Here is a 22,304-nt window from a genome sequence, read left to right on the forward strand (position 1 = left end):
TCTCATAGTGATAACATTATATCTTCTCTCATAGTGTTGACATTATATCTTCTCTCATAGTGCTAACATTATATCTTCTCTCATAGTGCTAACATTATATCTTCTCTCATAGTGCTAACATTATATCTTCTCTCATAGTGCTAACATTATATCTTCTCTCATAGTGTTGACATTATATCTTCTCTCATAGTGCTAACATTATATCTTCTCTCATAGTGCTAACATGATTATTCTCTCATAGTGCTAACATCATATTCTCTCTTAGTGCTAACATGATATTCTCTCATAGTGCTAAGATTAAGCTATATTTTCTCTCATAGTGCAAACTTCTAGTAAATTAAATAATTGTGAAAGTAACTACTACTCATTTGACTGGGGACCCCCTGGAATCCCCTCAAGCCACAGCTGCAGACCTATCCCCCCACGAAACACGACACACTACAAACCGCATCGGCCAGTCCTTTGTGCCAGTAGCCATCAGGCGCCACAACCATGGGCATGGACTGCTGCCAATTGCCGGATAGCTGACAGCTGGAGAACTGTTATGACTGTCTGACTCTCAATAATAATAAACACTGCATGGACTCTGGTGCAGTGTTATGGACCATAATAACATCATTATTATTACTGATTGAGTGAATCATGCCATTCACACTGTTATCACTGTTACTGTTATGATCTATTAATGGCCTATCCTACCTGTACCCCCCCCCCCCCCCCCCCATGCTGCTATGACATCTGAATTTCCCCAAGCGGATTAATAAAGGAACACTTGACTTGACTTGAAGGACCCATGGGCGTAACCCCGACCCCACTTTGAGAAGCACTGTCCTGCAACTGCAAGATGTGGTGCATGGGCTTCTGTGCAACTGCATACAGATAATTAAACTAAAAAACAACTAAAAGAAACCACAACATACACGTTTCTAACCTCACTAAAAAGTCCAGAACACAGGACATTTAAATAATGACCCAAACAATAGGCAAACGCCAGCTCCTGGCAATCATCACTTTTCCCCGATTCCTCCAACGCCTAATCGGACTACGCCCTCTGGTGGTCATATTTTGAACTGGTGTTGCTTTCAGGGGTCAGACGCGGCGCTACTTGGAAAAGGGCGGAGCTCTGCATCGCTGGAAGCCCTCCTCATGCAGCACAGCACAGGTACGTTCTAGTTTGTAGTCCAAGCCAGCAAGCACTCAAAGCTCTGAAGCTGTGGATGGTGAGTGAAGTTACAGTAACAGAATGGATCACACTCACCCGTTCAGATGTTGCCGATAATGGAGTACAAGTGAAATCATTACCGATGGGGAGCTATCTGTTTGTTCACCAGTTTGCGACAGAAGTATTACTGCTCCTGCTATTGTGCACTGGACCAGTGTTCGCAGGTAAGGTGCTGCTGTTGATGCACATGATACAAAGAAATCACACTTCTCTCTCCCCCTTTCATCACAGTTGTGTTTGTTTGACTGTATATCAGTATATATACCTTTTCTACGTTGCTGCAAGTGGTGTCGTAACCTTTTTGGTGATGGAAAAAGTACTAAAATTGAGATAATACCCTAATCGTGCTCTGGTAAAAATATATATACTCATATAATACTCACATAGTATTTGCTGTTCAGTTTTCTTAATTTTCAAAAGTAAAAATAGGCCTTAGGAAACAAGACTTTTAATTCAAAATAACTGTTAAGAGTGTTACATGTAGTAAAACATTACCACATTTCAGCTTTGAAATGTATAGGTGAAACTGGTAAGTCTCCTGAATCCAAAGTACAATAAAAATTGGAAACTATGCCTATGCTGCTTGCTATAAGTAACCTACAGTACTTGAGTCGAATAAATGTATATTTAGGAGCGGATTATGTTTTGGGAAATACATTTGTGGGTGTGTCTGATATTGTGGTGCTATGTAAGGGAGACAACATAATTAATATAGATGATGACGGCAATGTCAACCAGTGCTCTCGCTTTTACATCCTTTGAATCTATTCAAATGTGTCAGTGACAGTTGGCCGCTTGATATTTTATCCATTATCCGGCAGTTTGATGCTGAATAAATATAGTAGATGACATTTTTGGTCATATTGGTCACAACATAGTCACAGTCAGTCACAGCATAGAATGTTTGACTTAAAGGTAGGGCTCAATAGTATCCATCTGCAGAACGTCAGCCCCAGCACTCTCAGGCCCCACGCTGTCAGGCCCCTCAGGAATTTGCCCGCTCAGCAGGCAGCGCCACCCACCCAATGGCTGAATTGCCAATGGCTGAATTGGAGTATTGCACTGTGCGGGTTTGATTGATTGATTGATTGATTGAAAACTTTATTAACAGATTGCAGAATGGGTACAGTACAGTACAGCTCAATAAATACAATTGTTAAGGGGTTGCAGACCAGAGAAAGACTTTCGTTTTGTTTACATCAGGGTCCCCCATTTTCAATTCATCATAACATATATGACATACACGACATACAGATAGACAGTACTGCTACATCTATACATTTATGACATACCAGATTTGCAAATACAGTACTGTTTGTGATACAACAAGTGTCCAGAAAAGAGTGTATATACATTTGACGTAGAAACTGTACATTGGAGGAGGTTGGGTAGGTGGGGTGGGGTTGGGTGGGTGGGGGAGGGGGGGAACTGTACAGTTTTCAATCAATCAATCAATCAATCAAACCCGCACAGTGCAATACTCCAATTCAGCCATTGGCAATTCAGCCATTGGGTGGGTGGCGCTGCTGAGCGGGCAAATTCCTGAGGGGCCTGACAGCGTGGGGCCTGAGAGTGCTGGGGCTGACGTTCTGCAGATGGATGCTTCTTGTAGGGCTGGGCGATATGAACAACAATGATAATACAGGTTTAACAATGTCCGCTTATGTATGGTAAAATCACATGTTAGATAATCCAATCAGTGTTAATCATACTGGACTATAATGGTAATGACACCATATCGTTTTTTCTTTTTTTTTAAACTTTCTTTTTTAGCGTTTATCGCGTTTCTGGTCAAGCATGACCGACAGATACAGGGTGAAACGGGATATAGATCAGGGGAAGACATTCTGGCAAATGACGCCGGGTCCGGGAATCGAACTCGGAGTCCACCAGATCCGTGACGCAGCACGGTTTTCCCCGACGCAGAGATAGCGCCGAGATATGCGGTGAGCTACTGGAGCTCCCCACCATATCGTTTTTTTAATATATATTTCTTAATATAAAATGTTTATTATTTATTTAGACAGTAACATTGTATCACAATTCACGCAAAACAAAGATCCCACAACATGATTAACAGATGGACAATAATCGATTATACCCGGTCGGTATATCCCCCCTGCCATAATTAAATGCAGTATGCAGTAAGACTTTTCTCTTAATATTTAATTTTAAATATGGATCACAGGAGGTTACACTGTATGATCCACTCAGCAGACCCTACACCATTGACCATATTCAAGCGGCCATGTTGCCAGGGTGGAAAGGAATCCCAACCTGAGCATGAAGATGAAGATTAATTGAAAATGGGGGACCCTGATGTAAACAAGACGAAAGTCTTTCTCTGGGCTGCATCCCCTTAACAATTGTGTGTATTGAGCTGTACTTTATTGTACCCATTCTGCAATACATTTTCAATCAATCAATCAATCAATCAATCAATCAATCAATCAATCAATCAATCAATCAATCAAGCATGACATAAGAGGAAAATGGCCACTGTCTGAATATGGTTAATTGTGTCACAGCTTCCTACAACCCCTCTACGAACAATTTCACCCAATCCAATCTAAATATTTTAATATTAGCGTCTATGTGCACAATCTGCACAATGTGGTAATCTGCCTCTTGATGAATGCACTGGATTACCTTTTGATTTCATATTAATCACAGCAGGCAGGACAAGTAGGGTCTAAGATCGGTGGTATACATACTTGCCCCTACCCTGCCACTCCTAAAATGGCTTCCTTCTGTGCTCATCAGACACCAGATGGGGTGCAAAGGGGGCTTGAGCCCCTGCCCTTTTGTTCTGCCGGGATGTCCCTCCCTACAATATGTCACTTTGTTTTCTATAAATATTTTTGTTGTACCATAATCAAATAAAACATGACAGCATGTCATTGAAAAAAGGCTACATACAGGTACACTCCACCAAAACAATAAAGTTAAGTTATTATGCCATAATCTCACACACATCTCAAAACTATAAACTGTCTTGTACAACATGTATTTGCTTTGAGAGTTATTTAGCTAAAAGTATTGGAATGTGGTCTACCCAAATAAAATAGTTTAGTGAGTCTCAGTGACATATGCAAAGGCCTTGATATTCTTTTTAAAACTTTCATAATTTCACTTGAGCTGTACTTAATACTTCCTGTAATGTGTGACATCATAATGCCATTACACATTCCAACTCCTTAACTCAATAACTCTCAAAACAAATTAATTTGTACAAGACAAGTTTGTAGTTTTGCATTGACATCTTACATTTAGTCATTTAGCTGATTTACAATTTTGTACAACAAGGCCAGCAGTCTACAGTAAGTGGTATTGTTCATTTAAAAATGCCAAATTTGAGTGCTTCAGAGTGCAATCCCGAGTGCATAGCAAGCATAGACAATGAAATGCTGTGAGTACTCGATCATTCAGAATGTTCAGCGCCGCAAGCAACCTGGACTATACTATAAAACTATAAAAGAAGGAAGGGTCACTACGTCAGAATACCAGCGTTCTATGCTCTTCTTGGTGCCAGACTTTGGTGCTGAAGCCTGTATTAAAATGTATACAAGCTAAAATATATACAAGCTATCTGAGGAAATATATTCAATGTTAGCTAACAATGCAACAAATTGCTGATGATTCTGACATCCAAGGTAATAAACCTGGCGATTCCCATTCAACTCAACTCGACCAAATTAAAAGGTACCACTCTTGGCACAAATGTGCGTTCAATGCGCGACACAGTGGCGTACTGACCATTCCTTTTTTTATAGTTTCGTTGTATAGTCTTATTTGGGAATAAATAATCTCCTGGAAATTCTGCTTAGACCCTGGAGTTCCTGAACAAGTCCCTAGTTCCGGGGGAAAGTTCCTGTGGTGCGAATGCAGCTTAAGACATTTTATTTGATTTATTTTTTCATGTGAGATATTGATTGAACATTGGGATTGCAGGGCGGCTAAGTGGCGCAGTGGGCAAGGCGCTCGCCAATAACGCAGGAGATGCTGGGTTCGAGCCCAGCTCTCGGCGTTGCTTCCGGCTTGGCTGGTCGTTCATACTATTACAATTGGCAGTATTAGGGGGTGGGAAAGCCGGTGGGTGGGGATCGGACGTTGTGGACAGCGACTCCTACAGGTCGGTTGGTGCGCCTGTACAACAAAATCAGGAAGTATCGGGGGCAGCGTGAGCCTCCCACGTGTTACTCCTCGCCACTGAGAGATCGCGCTGTACAGGTGAGAAGATGCGACGGCTGCCTCCTCGTGTACCGGAGGGGACACGTGATGCAAGGCTTCGTCCACATTGCAGCCGACCAGTGGGAGGCATGGTCTAGCAACGTTCAAGACAGGGGAGGGAAGAATTGGATAATACGAAAAAATTGGGATGGGAGAAAAATAGAAAAATGGGGAGAAAAAGTAGATAAAAAAAATAACATTGGGATTGCTTTGGGATATGTGTGAGACTATGGCCATAATATTACATATTTTTTTATTTAATTTTTTGGTTGAGAGATTCTTCAACTACAAATCTCTGGGTGTTCTCATGAACAACAAACTGGACTGGACGGACAACACAGAGGCCCTCTACAGGACGGGACAGAGCAGACTGTTCTTCCTGAGAGGGCTCAGGTCCTTCAATGTCTGCAGATGTTCTACCAGTCTGTGGTGGCTAGTGCCCTCTTTTTTGCTGTGGTATGCTGGGGGGGGGGGGGGGGGGGCAACACCAACACAGACAAAATAAATTAACTGGTCAAGAAAGCAAGCTCTGTGGTAGGAGCGGACCTGGACAGTCTGGAGGTGGTGGCAGAGGGGAGGACGAGGAGGAAGCTGTACGCTATCCTTGAGAACCCCTGCCACCCCCTCCACGATGAGCTGACCGCAATGCGGTCCACGTTTAGCCACAGACTTCCCCCCTGACATACCACAAACTAAGCGCTTCGGGCAGTCATTTGTGCCGGTGGCAATCAGGCTCCACAACCAGGCAGGGCCAGGACGGGCTAACTGCCGTGGACTGGAGGAGCTGGGTTGTGGACTGTAATTAATTAATTAATTAACATCATTCATGATTGGACTTGTTTCTTTTTCTTTTCTTCCATTCACCACTTTTAGCTCGATTTTAGCCCTATTTTAGCTCTTCTTTTTAGCCCTATGTATTTGTCCATCTTTGTTTTTAACACATACTAAATAAGTGTATGTTATGTATTAACTGTTTCTATTAACTGTTTTTAAATGGCTGTTATGCTGTGATGGACATCTGAATCTCCTCTCTGGGATAAATAAAGATTTTCAATCAATCAATCAAGGGTCTGGAGTCTGGACTACACCTAAAACAGGACAGAATAAATAAATACAAACTTTTAAAGCGCCCCTGCTCTTCAACCTAAATCATTTTCTGATATAATTTAGTGCTTGTGCTGTATTGTCTCTAAGTCCGTCTCAGTAGTGGTTCAGTATGATGCATGTTCGAGTTGTACAACTAAATGTGTTCATCTGGATGTTCTCAATCAGTCAGGTAAATATGGATATTGTGGAGGCTGTGTTGTTCACACTGTTCATGACATGTAAAGTCTGTCTACTAGGTAGACTGGTGCTCACACTGTTCATGACATGTAAAGTCTGTCTACTAGGTAGACTGGTGCTCACACTGTTCATGACATGTAAAGTCTGTCTACTAGGTAGACTGGTGCTCACACTGTTCATGACATGTAAAGTCTGTCTACTATAGACTGGTGCTCACACTGTTCATGACATGTAAACTCTGTGTACTAGGTAGACTGGTGCTCACACTGTTCATGACATGTAAACTCTGTGTACTAGGTAGACTGGTGCTCACACTGTTCATGACATGTAAAGTCTGTCTACTAGGTAGACTGGTGCTCACACTGTAGGTGTGTTTGTGTCGGTATTATAGGCAGATTATTAATAATCCAATATAATAGTCTCCATACGCACTGGGGCAGATTATAGTCAGATAGACATCAGTAGGACCGTCACTATGACACTGGGGCAGAATATGCCATCATGTGGCAGGCATAATGACAAGGGATTATTGGCTTTATGTGGAGCGGGAGGCTGGGCCACTGTGGGCCAGACTGCTGACTGCATGTCTTGGGTCTTTGTGTTTTCATTTGTAGGTGCTTTTGTGAAATCATAGATAATTCCAAGATGGAAATCTCTGTCCGTATAACCCTCACTGTCAAACTGTCAAACCTCCATACATAATAATAATAATAATAATAATAATCAACTTTATTTGTATATAGCACCTTTCATACAAGAAGTGCAGTCCAAAGTGCTTCACAGCAGTAAAATAGAGACATAGGCATAACATTACCATACAATAGACAGAATAAAAGTAGTCCAATGAAATAGCTCACATTTACAGTACAATAATTCATGTTTTAGCATAAAGATAGACATAAAATGTGTGAGGTTTTGTCCGCTGCTCACCAACTTTCTCTGTCTTCTTTAAGCCTACTGTTAGGAATTCCCTACTCACTCTCTCTAGCCCCCACCCTCTCGTTCTTTACTCTCGTTTACTCTCAGTGGCCACACCTGGACTATTATCAATTACCTCTCGCACCTGTGGTGGCAGGCTAATTAGTTCCCCTGTGGGCTTTAAATACCAGGGCTCTTCCCCTCGTTTCGGCGTGGGGTCGTGTTGTAAACATGCCGTATCATATTCTCAAACATCTAGACTCTTTCGGGAGGTCCTCTGTTCTGCCTATGCTGTATTGATTCTCCGGCGTAGAGATGTATGCTCCAGCCTTCGCCTGCTGTCGCCGTTGCCTGAGAGTGGGACTGGTCTGCGCTCCCTAGACTTCCACGGGAGGCATCCCAGTCATCCACTTCAGACCCCCAGCGCAGCTGTCGTCCTGACGCACATCCAGACCAGCGCCCGGCGTGAGACGAGGTGCAAGCTTTGGCCACCTGTCGCCGTTTGCCTGGAGGGAGACATTGTACTGCGCTCTCTAATCCTCTACGGGAGGTATTCCAGTGTTCCACTCCAGACCAGCGCGCCAGATGCGCTCAAGCCTTCGCCACCTGTCGCCGTTTGCCTGGAGGGAGACACTGTACTGCGCTCTCTAATCCTCTACGGGAGGTATTCCAGTGTTCCACTTCAGACCTTCGAGCTTGGCACGCTCTCCCGACCAGCGCGCAGACGCGCATCTCCTAGACCTTCGAGCTTGGCACGCTCTCCCGACCAGCGCGCAGACGCGCATCTCCTAGACCTTCGAGCTTGGCACGCTCTCCCGACCAGCGCGCAGACGCGCATCTTCTAGACCTTCGGGCTTGGCACGCTCTCCAGTCACCAGCGCGGTACGCGCATCTGCAAGGGCTTGGCACGCTCTCCAGTCACCAGCGCGCAACGCGCATCTTCAAGGGCTTGGCACGCTCTCCAGTCTCCAACGCGCATTTTCCAAAGATCCTCGTGCTTGGCACACTCCTCCTCGCAGACGCACCCCGATGCGTCTCTCGGTTCCGACGCGCACACCAAGGTGTGGCGCGCCACTCTGTTCCTCGGCTCCGACAGCGGCTACCCGGTGGACGACACCCTCGCCACCGCCGCTGTTCCAGCACCCTGTTCCTCGGCTCCGACAGCGGCTACCCGGTGGACGACACCCTCGCCACCGCCACTGTTCCAGCACTCTGTTCCTCGGCTCCGACAGCGGCTACCCGGTGGACGACACCCTCGCCACCGCCGCTGTTCCAGCACTCTGTTCCTCGGCTCCGACAGCGGCTACCCGGTGGACGACACCCTCGCCACCGCCACTGTTCCAGCACTCTGTTCCTCGGCTCCGACAGTCGGCTACCCGGTGGACGACACCCTCGCCACCGCCACTGTTCCAGCACTCTGTTCCTCGGCTCGGACAGCCAGCCACCCGGTGGCGATGCCCTCGCCCCGCTGCTGTCCCTGTACCATTACGCATACGCCTGGGTGAGTTTTTATTGTGATGTCACTCACCCAGCGTAGTGCCTCTTGCCCCCGTTCCCGCTGCTGTTTCCTGTACCATTACGCATACGCCTGGGTGAGTTTTGATTGTGATGTCACTCACCCAGCGTAATGCTTCTTGCCCCCGTTCCCGCTGCTGTCCCTGTACCATTACGCATACGCCTGGGTGAGTTTTGATTGTGATGTCACTCACCCAGCGTAGTGCCTCTTGCCCCCGTTCCCGCTGCTGTTTCCTGTACCATTACGCATACGCCTGGGTGAGTTTTGATTGTGATGTCACTCACCCAGCGTAATGCTTCTTGCCCCCGTTCCCGCTGCTGTTCCTGTACCATTACGCATACGCCTGGGTGAGTTTTGATTGTGATGTCACTCACCCAGCGTATTGCCTCCGTTAGTTCTCACTTAGTTAGTAGTTTGGACATTTCATCTCCCACTCTGTTTTTGTTCTCACTTAGATAGTATTTTTGGACATTACATCTCCCCCTGTGTGTTTGTCACACGAAGATATTATTACTTTGTTTTCTTTGTTTATTTGGACTGTTCTGCATCTGCTCTGTTTGTTCCCTTTTGAATATTAACCCTCTCCTCTGTTCTGCAGAGCGGCCCAGATGTTTTCCCACCAGTCCCCAGTTCCTCCCTGTCCCCAGCCCGCCTCCGCGGGTCTCTGTCCCCAGTTCCTCCCTGTACCCCAGCCCGCCTCCGCGGGCCTCAGTCCCCTCTGTCCCTAGTTCTCCCCTTTCTAGTTCCACCTAGTTCCTGGTCCCAAGTTCTCCCCTTCTAGTTCCACCTAGTTCCTTGTCCCTAGTTCTCCTAGTCCCCAGTTCTCCTGTTCCCTAGCTCTCCTTGTCCCGACTTCTCCTAGTCTCTAGTTCCTCGTTTCCTTTAACCTTCCCCTAGCGTTCCTTTAATGTTTCCCCTAGCGTTCATTAACCTTCCCTTAGTGTTCCCTTTTCCTGCCCGCCTCTTAAAGGCACCTAGTTTTTCCCCTCTTGTTATATTCCTGTATTTGTGTTCTCCCTTAAAGGGACAGTGCCCTTTTTCCCTGTCTCTCAATAAATATCTGTTTCTTGGCAAACCATCATACCTGTCTTGTGTTGTGCGATTGGGGTCGGTTACAAACCATAACAAAATGTGTGCAATGTATGATGATTGCATTAAAAGGCTCAGGTGAAGACGTACGTTTTTAGCTTACTTTTGAAAATATTTAGTGAGCTAGCCTCCCTAATGTCCATAGGTAGGGTGTTCCATAGCTTTGGTGCGTAATTAGCAAAGGCTGCGTCCCTGATTTTCTTTTGGCTGTTGCTGGGAACCTTCAATAGACCAGTAGTAGATGATTGTAATGTTCTAAGGGGCACATAGTTGACAAGATAATTGGCAATATAGCTTGGTCCTGTTCCATTTAGTGCTTATATATAAGGAGGAGGACTTTAAAATAAATTCTAAATGTTACCGGATCTCCTCTTGGTTCTAGATATTAGCCTAGCTGCAGAGTTTTGAATGAATCTTTCTGTGTTTTCTTTTCGGGAGGCCAGTAAGGAGTGCATTACAGTAGTCAAGTCGGCTTGAGGTAAAGGCATGGATCACTTTTTCAAGAAGAATCAAGAATCAAGAGGTTTTTCAAGGTCCTTTTGATTTATAAACGGTTGTACTGTTTATACCGGGGAGATCAAATTCGTTGGATAGGTCCTGAAAAGACCGGATACCAGAGTCGTTGAAAATATCCCTCAATACATGGATACCCTTCCCCTCCCATCTGGGGAATCTAATGGGTCGTTGTCCAATAAGGAGCAAATTGTTATTGAACAGTGGGGAGTGCGTGTGCCATTTATGGCGGTTAGTGCGAGTTCTCTGGGTATCACGCCAAATCTGGATCACATGTGTGATCAGAGGGCCAAATCGTAATTTGCATTGTTTAATTGAGATGTTGGTGTACACGATATCTTGAAGTCTGTGTGGGGACACCATCTCCTCCTCCAATGGACGCCAGGAAACAGCCGCTTGAGCGTCAAACCACGTGATAAGAGGTCTTAGAGAGTATGCTTGGAAATAATATTTGAAGTCCGGAAATGCCAAACCCCGTCCAATTTACTCCTCTGTGCAGTGGTTCTCTTTAAGCGTGGGCGTTTGTTATTCCAGACTAATTTATATGCAGCAGATTGCAGTTTTTGCCAGTAACCAACAGGAGGAGACAACGGAAGCATGGAGCTAATAAAATAAATTCTAGGTATGATGTTGTTTTCTTTAAGAAAATAGTTTATTTTGGACTGAGACAATTTATTCAAGTATCTTGCTAATGAATGGAAGGTTGGATATCGGCCTATAGTTGGTCAGTACATTACTGTCTAGTTTGGGTTTCTTTAGTAAGGGATTACGACGGCTGTTCTGAATGCATCTGGGAAGATGCCTGTCAGAAGCGATGTATTTATAATCTTTAGGACATGATTTGAGACACTTTCAAAATTCAAATATCAGCTTAAAAATGCTGTAGGTATAGGGGTCAATACAGGAAGTGGAGGAGTTACATTGCATTTTCCCATGGTTACATATTTTTTGCAGGGTTTACAGATGTTATCTGTGTTTGTATTAGGGATAATGATGGCTCTGATTGATGTTATTTTGTTATTGAAGAATAATGCAAGTTTTTCGCATTTTGATGCAGAGAACTGCAGCTGGTCAATGGCGGATAATAATATTCTAGAGTTTCCAGCATTCTCTGTGATAACTAGGGATGGGTACCTTTCACATTTGAACCGATACGGTACCGGTACCTGTGAATCGATACCGGTACCCAACGGTACCTTTTTTCAGTACTTTAGTCTCAAGAAATTTAAAATAATTTTTTTTTTTTGGTATCTCACTTGAATCTATACTCTGTAGTACCGACGTGTTTCGGTTCGGTACCTCAAAAATAACCTTATAGAAGTAGTCCTTTCTTGCCACCCGTATTTCCTTGTTATAGGCAGTCTTTATTCTTTATATTATATATCACTGGTGTAACTGAGGGGTACAATTCCCTGACTGTATTGATAAGTATGGTATCATTAAACCACTACCGCTTTATGTACTTTAATTACTGGCCATACAGTACACGATATATGAATATGATGAACACTTCCCACAATGAAATCGGTTCCAGTCAAAGGTATTAATCAAGTATTTAATGGAGCAAAAGGTACATAGGATACTTTACATTATTCTTTGAATGCACTTGTAAGGCAAAGGAATATGCGTAGGCAAATCAATAACGAATGTCCATTCTCTGGTTACGCAGGAGGTAATTATACAACCTGAATCTTAGGGAATTATATCTATGGTGCACTAGTAATATAGCGGAAGATACTGGAAGGGGTTCCCACTGGTTGTAAGCCAGCAAGGGGGTAGAAGATCTGTCGGTAGTAGGACGTCTGGTCAACGATGACTAGGGAGACTTCAGGTACAGAAGCCGGTGCAGTAGTCTCTTGATCCACAGACGAATACAGCTTGGTTCTCTTGTAGACTGTAGCTCTACAGTGAAGAAAGCTAGGCGGCCTCAGGCTCTCTGAGCGCCGACTCGACTTGACTCCTCTCGGGGTAAATCCAACACGTGCAGGCGTCGGCGATTATCCGCTCCATAAATCATAGGACCAAAGCAAATATATTCCAGCCGCAAAGGCTATGTAGTCGTCGGGTAGATTAATCCAGTGTACATGTCCATACGGTTCTCGCCTAGGTCTCCTCGGGTGAAAGCGCCATGCGGTCGGCCCAGCCTGGATAAGAACTCTAGCTAATACGAGAAAGCGTTGGAGATGCTGGTCACTATAGAATTCTAACCGTACGATACACTATACACAAATAGACTATTAAAGACTCAATAGAAATATGTCGCACTCGACGGTATAGCGCCAAACTCTGACAATTCAGTTACTAATTCGCACGCGGTCTCGATGCTCTATTCTGAGGCCAAACAGGCCATACTTCACCGCACGTTGTATCGTGGGTGAGGCTTCAACTTATCGGTAACATACTAAAAGGACGAAGGGTACGGAGGTAAGGGGCTAAGGGGCTTCTACATTCACCTGCGCCGTATTTATATGCACGGTGAACAAATAGTTCCACTCTCATTTCTGTCGCCGTATCCCTGGGCAGGGCCGGGGCAAGTACAGACATGTCGTGTCGGTGACTTTGAACCTGGCTCCGGGGGCCGGTCCCTGGCGCCGGTGGACCACTGTCCAATAGGAGAATGAAATATTATGGGCTGGACTAAAGGGATATTCCGTGTATATGTACAAGGAATATACAAGGGATATCAAACGATATACAAATACTATGCAATATATATCAATAAATAAATATATATATTCGGTTTAATCTGATCCTTTGTAACAACTGGACTGTGAGCTTAGTTTTCCTCCATTTTAGTTCCGCAGCTCTACAGATTCTACAGAGTCTGACCAACAACACTGCTACTGTTTAACCATGGTGAGATTTTGTCAGTTGACCTCTTTTTAACCTTAAATGGAGTGGCAGCATGATCCAGTGTAAATTATAAGGTGTTATTAAGATTTTAAACCATGCAGTTTAAAGAACAGTCCAAGCTGGATGGTTAGATAGTTTTGTGATATTAGAGAACCTTTCCTCTGCCATGTCATCTAGTACCCTTCTTCTAACTACAGTCTCTGTTTTGTTTACACAGTGATGTTCAGGTAATTCTATTACTGAGACTTTATCCATGTTCAACCTTGTTGTTATCACTAATTACTACATAATTCCCATTAACTCATTGAGAGCCATGCCCTTTTCCCATCTTTACTCAATGGCACCAGCGTTATTGACCATTTTAGCATTATTACACGCTAAACATCACCCCTTCCCAAAATGATCCAGTCTTTTTTCATAGATCGCAAGATATGGCGCGTTATATGCAATATGCCCAAATCGTTCTGGTTGCTCGCCTGAAACCCCAAATACTTCCAAATCAAAGGTATATACCATGTACATATGTGTCTTCACAAAATCATCGTTACCAAAAGCAAGTTTTACGTCCGGTAAACTACGACACTGTGATCAGTACAAAAGCATGTTTTACGTAAAAAAAATACCAGCAGGGGCGCCAGGGTGGCACACCACGTAACGCACTGTGGTGCAGCGCGGCCGTCCCGGTTTCGACTCCCGGACCCGGCGACCTTTGCCGCATGTCTTCCCCCATATCTCCTCCCATCCTTCCTCTCTGCCGGACCAATAAAAATCTACCTATCCTATCTAAAAATGTTAAATAAAAAAAGTATTCAAATAAAATACCAGCAGGTTACCTAAGATAGACCTTACCTCAGTCAGAAAGTACTCCAAATGAATAAATCCCAGTCGATCCTATGGCGATCGCAATTACTTGTGTATATTGGGCATGGCTACCATACGGGAAATAATAGCTCTGAGGCACCAAATCTTCCACCGATTGCTATGTTGTGATCCACTCCTAGGCGTAAACAGCCGGAGTGGATCACAAGACAAGTGATATCCCCAGTTCCCAGTTAAAAAGGTAGGCGATACTGCCACCTGGTGAGATTCGATCGTCATTGCAATTCCAACTTAGACAGATGAGCCAGGGAGACCTAGGGAGCTCCGGCTGAGTGTATAGAACAGGGATCAAAGGAAAAATATCAAAGGATCAAAACCCGAGTATACTCGGGTATGGCGCTCAACGCATTAAGGCGCAACCCGACTATACTCGGGTCTGGCGCCCAATGAGTTAATGCTGGTCAGTTATGCCTTATGTCTCTTATGTCTTGTACAGTTGTACTAGTTGTATCTCTACTTGTACTGTAGTTTTATCTTACGTCTCTTATGTCTTGTACTAGTTTTATCTCTACTTGTACTGTAGTTTTTAACTTGTCTTATTCTACCTTTATTGTTCTATTTAGCTTATTTAATTAGTCTTGTGAATGCTACATGCCAATAAAGTACTACTACTTCTACTACATAATAAGAGTATTTGATCGTTTCAACTTTATGGTAATAGTAGTAGGTAGTATGGTTGGTAGTAGTAGAACGTTTATTATTGTGTCTCTATTTAATCTTTACATCTTCCAATAATTTATCTGGACCTATTTTCCGACACAGTCGTGTGAATACAATACTTTATGGAGGATAACCTCAACCTCACACAGCTGTTGGACCATGTGGATGACAAACTGAATGCCACATTTAGTCATTTGACCAGAACGTTCCAATAATGTTCTCCCATTTTGGGTCAAGTCAATAAGGATTGATGTCATTTAATCATGCGTCAGTCCGATGGCTATTGATACCACTGACATAGTGCTCCACACAAGAGTATATGAGAGAATGGACTTCCCCCAAGGCCAGGGAGGTGGTCCAGTCACAGTCAGAACATAATGTAGCTCTGCAGTGCATTAGCTTTCATTAACTCAATTCAGACAGGGTTAAAGGCTAGAACAGCAGACACCATATTGACATGCACTTAAAAGCCCTTTTAGATAGTCGATGGACCCTTTTTATGTGTCCCTCTCCTGCAGCTAGGAGATACATCAGGGTAGCGGGCTGAGACTACTGGATTAAAACAGTTTGAAGCACACATGTTCAGGTGTTGCATGGTTTGTTACTTGTCCCCAGTGAAAAGACCACTCTAATCTATTCTATCCACTTGTTAATTAACATACAGATCTGGAAGTCAGTCACCATTTTGACAAAGTCTATTTATTTATTTAGGTAGAATTCCAGATACCTATACAGTGTTGTGCTAGTTACTGAAAAATAGTAACTCAGTTACTTTACTAGTTACTTCATTTCAAAGTAACTTCGTTACTGTACTAGTTACTTACACCCAAAAGTAATGAGTTACTGTGAAAAGTAACTATTTAGTTATTTTAAAAAAAATAATTGCTCAAGTCCCATGCCCCATATACTCAAAATCGGTTGATCAACTTGACAGTTTCCATTCACATCACCGAACTCTGCTAAGCAATGTGGTCTAGAGCGTTTCATTATATATTCCCTCCCCGCTGTATGTATATTTCTCTCCCACCCACCCACCCCCTCCTAATGTACAGTCCCCTCCCCATCATATGTATATACTCTGTCAGGATCTAGGGGTAACAGTACTGTATATTTGAATACCGCTTATGTCACAAATGTATCAGTACTAAATACCTATATGTCCCTATGCCATAAATGTCATGTATGTTGTGTATGTCATAAATGTCTATATGAATTGAAAATGGGGGACCCTGATGGAAACAAGACAAACGTCTTTCTCAGGTCTGCATCCCCTTAACAATTGTATGTATTGAGCCGTACTGTATTGTACCCATTCTGCAATCTGTTAAATAAAGTTTTCATTCATTCATTCATTCATCCATTCATTAATTCATTCATAACCATCTTGCAGCGTTGTTTAAGATATCAATCAAAGCATTGCAACGTTAGAATAGTTAGGATATCAATTGTGCATGAAAGGACTATATTTATATTGTTTGATTAGTATTATGAGATTCCCTGGCAGATTTCGTACAGTCAAAATCCGTTGATCTTGAGTTTCAGTGAACACATTGCACTCACCGTCACCAGTCTGCGGTGGTCGAGATGTAACGTTAGTCCAGTTGACTCCAGCAGCCCTTCAAACATGTTCTTTATCTCGTTTCCATGTTGTATATTAATTATCTCTCCAAGTAGTTGCTAAATGGTTTGTTAGTTCGTTATTATTACTGCGTTCTTATTATGTAGATTCATAGCGAGCGTCCTCTTGTTGTTTACTGTAGAGAGCGTCTATTTCTTTCAGAACGTCAGTGGCCAATCAGAAGTGCGAAAACCAGAATGTACTTAAATGTATCCAAGAAGGCTAATAGTTGAATTACAGTAGATTGCAGTGCACCAATGTTGTTGGTGGTGAGAGGCTATGATTACTTATTGGCAACAATGACAATAGTGTTTGAGTAAAATGGGCTTACTTTGCATAAACAGTCCTCTTTACCACATTTCTGCTCCTCACTTCTCTTCTTCTCTGAATAAAATGCATGAAAACCATGCATGTGATTTAACAACAGGTAAAACCATGCATGTGATTTAACAACAGGTAAAACCGTGCATGTGATTTAACAGGTAAAACCATGCATGTGATTTAACAACAGGTAAAACCGTGCATGTGATTTAACAGGTAAAACCATGCATGTGATTTAACAACAGGTAAAACCGTGCATGTGATTTAACAGGTAAAACCATGCATGTGATTTAACAACAGGTAAAACCATGCATGCGATTTAACAACCGGTAAAACCGTGCATGTGATTTAACAACAGGTAAAACCATGCCTGTGATTTAACAACAGGTAAAACCACGCATGTGATTTAACAACAGGTAAAACCATGCATGCGATTTAACAACAGGTAAAACCATGCCTGTGATTTAACAACAGGTAAAACCATGCCTGTGATTTAACAACAGGTAAACCCATGCATGTTATTTAACAGGTAAAACACAGGCCTCATCATTCTGTCTCTCCTCTTTTATTGTTTCAGCATCGTTTTATGGAGATGGCTATGTCCATTTGCGCATGGTGGAGCAGTCCAGTCGGACATCGCTCCACGTACGGTTTCGGACTTCCAGCCAATCAGGGCTGCTGTTCTTGGCCGCAGGACATAAAGACTTCCTGCTGCTGGAGCTGACCTCTGGACAGCTGCAGGTCTGAACACACACACACACACACACACACACACACACACACACACACACACACACATACCACGAACGCACACATGCACTCACACACCCACACACTGCACACAAGGTTTAGCTTCTGCTTGACAGCTTTACCTTGTATGACTCAAGGTAAAGCAACCACGTCCCGGCTTCATACCAGATATGAGCCAACAGGCTGGGATGCTGTTGCAGCTAGTATGATTCCTAGATCATGACAACTTTTGAAAAATGTATACAAAAATTACCACAACCTACTTCAAGGTCATGGAGTCATGTTCCTGAGCATCCAGTTGTATTGTTTCACAGCTCTACCTTCAAGTGAAGGAATGCGAAGAAATGCCAGTGGGCGGACAATCCAGGAACACAAAACCAAACAAAAGGAACACAATGTTATTGTATGAATGTCTCCATCTCTAGATTAGTGGCCCTGTTGTTTGAATGTCTGCTCTCAGAGTGGCATGTTGGGGTTTCCCTGCCCATGATATTTCAATCAATTCTCAAAATTATTTCTGCTTGGGAGTTCAACATCAAAGTGAAGCCTGTCCAGAAGCTATACATTTACAAACAGACACCTCACACACCATGACACCTATCCTGTTCTAGCTCATATGCGTAGGCATTTATTATCCTTAGGAGAGCCAGAGGCAAGATCAAACTCACATGGAAGCCTGGGTGTCAGATTTCTTACAGAGAGAGAGAGAGAGAGAGAGAGAGAGAGAGAGCATACACCCCCTGGCACTTCATTTCAGAACATGTTTCTTCATGACCAAGGTAGCAGGGAAGACCACAATAGTTTAATCTTTGCTCCAACCACTGGGCCTGAGGTTTATAATAAGAGGGTCTTGATTGTATCTCTGCAGGGAATAATCCTTTCATTTAGATCAAACGGCTCTGTGTCTTTTTCTGCTCTCAAATGTGCTCTGACTGAACACTGAAGAGGTTTTGTTGTTGTTACAAAGGATCAGATTAAACCGAATATATATATTTATTGATTGATATATATTGCATAGTATTTGTATATCGTTTGATATCCCTTGTATATTCCTTGTACATATACACGGAATGTCCCTTTAGCCTAGTACAGACCATAATATTTCATTCTCCTATTGGACAGCGGTCCACAGGCGCCAGAGCCATGCCTCCAGAGTCAGGTTCAAGGCCACCGTCAAGACATGTCTGTACATGCCCGGCCTTGCCCAGGGATACGAGACAGAAATGAGGTTGGCACTAGATTGTTCGCCGTGCATATAAATATGGCGCAGGTGAATACAGAAGTAGAGTTACCCAATAAGTTGAAGCCTCACCCACGATACTCCGTGCGGTGAAGTATGGCCTGTTTGGCCCCAAATAGAGCATTGAGACCGCGTGCAAATTAATAACTGAATTGTCAGAGTTTGGCGATATACCGTCGAGTGCAACATATTTCTATTAAGTCAGTAATAGTCTATTTGTGTATAGTGTATCGTGCGGCTAAAGTTCTACAGTGACCAGCATCACCAACGCTTCCTCGTACCAGCTAGAGTGCTTATCCAGGCTGGGCTGCTTTCATGGCGCTTTCACCCGAGGAGACCTAGACGAGAACCGTGTGGACATGTACACTGGAGTAATCTACCCGACGACTACATAGCCCTTTGCGGCTGGATTATATTTGTTTTGGTCCTGTGATTTATGGAGCGGAGAATCGCCGACGCCTACACGTGTGGGATTTACCCTGTGAGGAGCCAAGTCGAGTCTGCGCCTCAGAGAGCCTGAGGCCGGCTAGCTTTCTTCACTGTGGAGCTACAGTCTACGGAGAACAGCTGTATTCGTCTGTGGATCAAGAGACTATTGCACCGTCTCCTGTACTTGGAGTCTCCTTAGTCATCGTTGACCAGACTCTCTACTACCGACAGATCCTCTACCCCTGCTGGCTTACAACCGGGGGGACCCTTCCAGTATCTCCCGCTATATATTACTAGTGTACCATAGATATAATTCCCTAAGATTCAGGTTGTATAATTACCTCCTGCGTAACCTGTTATGGTTTGTAACCGACCCCAATCGCACAACACAAGACAGGTATGGTGGTTTGCCAAGAAACAGATATTTATTGTGAACAGGGAAAAAGGGCACTGTCCCTTTAAGGGAGAAAACACAAAACACTGGAATAACACAAGAGGGGAAGGTAAAGTGCCTTTAAGAGGCGGGCAGGAAAAGGGAACACCTTGGGAAAGTAAGGGAACGCCTAAGGGAAGGTTAAGGGAACGCCTTGGGACAGAGGAACTAGAGACTAGGTAAACCAGGGACAAGGAGAACTAGGGAGAGAGGACTAGGGACTAGGAGAGCTAGGGATAGAGGACTAGGGACTAGGAGAACTAGGGATAGAGGACTAGGGACTAGGAGAACTAGGGATAGAGGACTAGGGACTGAGGCCCGCGGAGGCGGGCTGGGGTACAGGGAGGAACTGGGGACTGGTGGGAAAACATCTGGGCCGCTCTGCAGGACAGAGGAGAGAGTTACTGCACAAAGGGAAAAAACAGAGCAGGTGCAGAACAGTCCAAATAACAAAGTGAACAAAGTAATAATATCTTCGTGTGACAAACACACAGGGGGAGATGTAAAGTCCAAAAATACTATTCTAAGTGAGAACCAAAAACAGAGGCATTACGCTGGGAGATGAAATGTCCAAACTAACTAACAGAGGCAATACGCTGGGAGATGAAATGTCCAAACTAACTAACAGAGGCAATACGCTGGGAGAGTGACATCACAATCAAAACTCACCCAGGCGTATGCGTAAAGGTACAGGAACAGCAGCGGGAACGGGGGCAAGGGCACTACGCTGAGTGAGTGACATCACAATCAAAACTCACCCAGGCGTATGCGGAAAGGTACAGGGACAGCAACGGGGCGAGGGCATCGCCACCGGGTGGCTGGCTGTCCGAGCCGAGGGACAGAGTCCTGGAACAGTGGCGGTGGCGAGGAAGTCGTCCACCGGGTAGCCGCTGTCGGAGCCGAGGAACTGAGTGGCGCGCCACACCTTGGTGTGCGCGTCGGAACAGAGAGACGCATCGGGGTGCGTCTGAACAGTGGCGGTGGCGAGGGCGTCGTCCACCGGGTAGCCGCTGTCGGAGCCGAGGAACTGAGTGGCGCGCCACACCTTGGTGTGCGCGTCGGAACAGAGAGACGCATCGGGGTGCGTCTGCGAGGAGGAGTGTGCCAAGCAGGAAGGTCTAGAAGATGCGCGTTGCGCGCTGGTCTGGAGAGCGTGCCAAGCTCGAGGGTTCTTGGAAGATGCGCGTTGCGCGCTGGTCTGGAGAGCGTGCCAAGCTCGAGCGTCCTTGGAAGATGCGCGTTGCGCGCTGGTCTGGAGAGCGTGCCAAGCTCGAGGGTTCTTGGAAGATGCGCGTTGCGCGCTGGTCTGGAGAGCGTGCCAAGCTCGAGCGTCCTTGGAAGATGCGCGTTGCGCGCTGGTCTGGAGAGCGTGCCAAGCTCGAGGGTTCTTGGAAGATGCGCGTTGCGCGCTGGTCTGGAGAGCGTGCCAAGCTCGAGCGTCCTTGGAAGATGCGCGTTGCGCGCTGAGGACTGGAGAGCGTCTGCGCTGGTCTGGATGTGCGTCAGGACGAACAGCTGCGCGGGGGTCTGCAGTGGAACGCTGGGGTGCCTCCCGTGGAAGTACAGGGAGCGCAGACCAGTCTCCCCCACAGGCAGCGGCGACAGCTGGCGAAGGCTGGAGCAAACATCTCGACGCCGGAGAATGGAACAGCATAGGCAGACAGAGGATCTCCCGAAAGAGTCTAGATGTTTAGAGAATATGACTCGGCAAGTATACAACACGACCCCACGCCAAAACGAGGGGAAGCGCCCTGGTATTTAAAGCCCACAGGGGGACTAATTAGCCTGCCACCACAGGTGCGAGAGATAATAGAATATCGAACAGGTGTGGCCACTAAGGGTAAGGAACGAGAGGGTGGGGGCTAGAGAGAGTGAGTGAGAAGGGAAAATAAACAGTATAGGCTTAAAGAAACAGAGAAAAGGTAGTGAGCAGCGGGCAAAACCTCACAGTATCCCCCCCTCCAACGGGAGCCACCCGGCGACCCAAAACAAATACAGACAGAGTGGCAGGGGGCAAAACAAGAGGTACTGGCCAAGCCAGCAGGGGAAGCCACCACAAGAGTGGGGCTAGCAAAAGAAACAGGGTCGCCGAGGGGTAACTGGGGGAACTGGTCTAGAGGAACTGGTCTAGAGGAACTGGGTCTAGAGAACTGGTTTAGAAGAACTGAGGGGCAAGCAGGGTAGCAAAGGGGTAACCATGGTAGCACCGGGAAAGGGCTAGCAGAGGGAAAGGGTAGCTGCCAGGGCACTGATAGCTACAGGGCCTATGCTAGCTGTACTGCTACATCAACATAGAGGCTGCGCTAGCTGCCGAGCTAGGCTGGCAGACAGGGCTGGACCAGCATGAGA

The 22,304-nt window shown here is 45.0% G+C and overlaps 1 protein-coding gene across 1 annotated transcript in view; it reads left to right on the forward strand.

Annotated features, from left to right (window-relative positions):
• Positions 1 to 1,246: 1,246 nt before the first annotated feature.
• LOC311237365 (chondroitin sulfate proteoglycan 4-like) overlaps positions 1,247 to 22,304 on the forward strand; it is an 89,205-nt gene continuing 68,147 nt past the window's right edge. Inside the window, exons 1-2 of the mRNA XM_084325197.1 lie at positions 1,247 to 1,386; positions 17,681 to 17,844. Coding sequence (XP_084181323.1) covers positions 1,305 to 1,386; positions 17,681 to 17,844 — 246 coding nt within the window. The 5' untranslated portion in view covers positions 1,247 to 1,304. The remainder of the gene's footprint in view (positions 1,387 to 17,680; positions 17,845 to 22,304) is intronic.

Source organism: Notolepis coatsorum (genome assembly GCF_963971535.1).
Source record: "Notolepis coatsorum genome assembly, chromosome: 11".
NCBI classification, from domain to species: Eukaryota; Metazoa; Chordata; class Actinopteri; order Aulopiformes; family Paralepididae; genus Notolepis; species Notolepis coatsorum.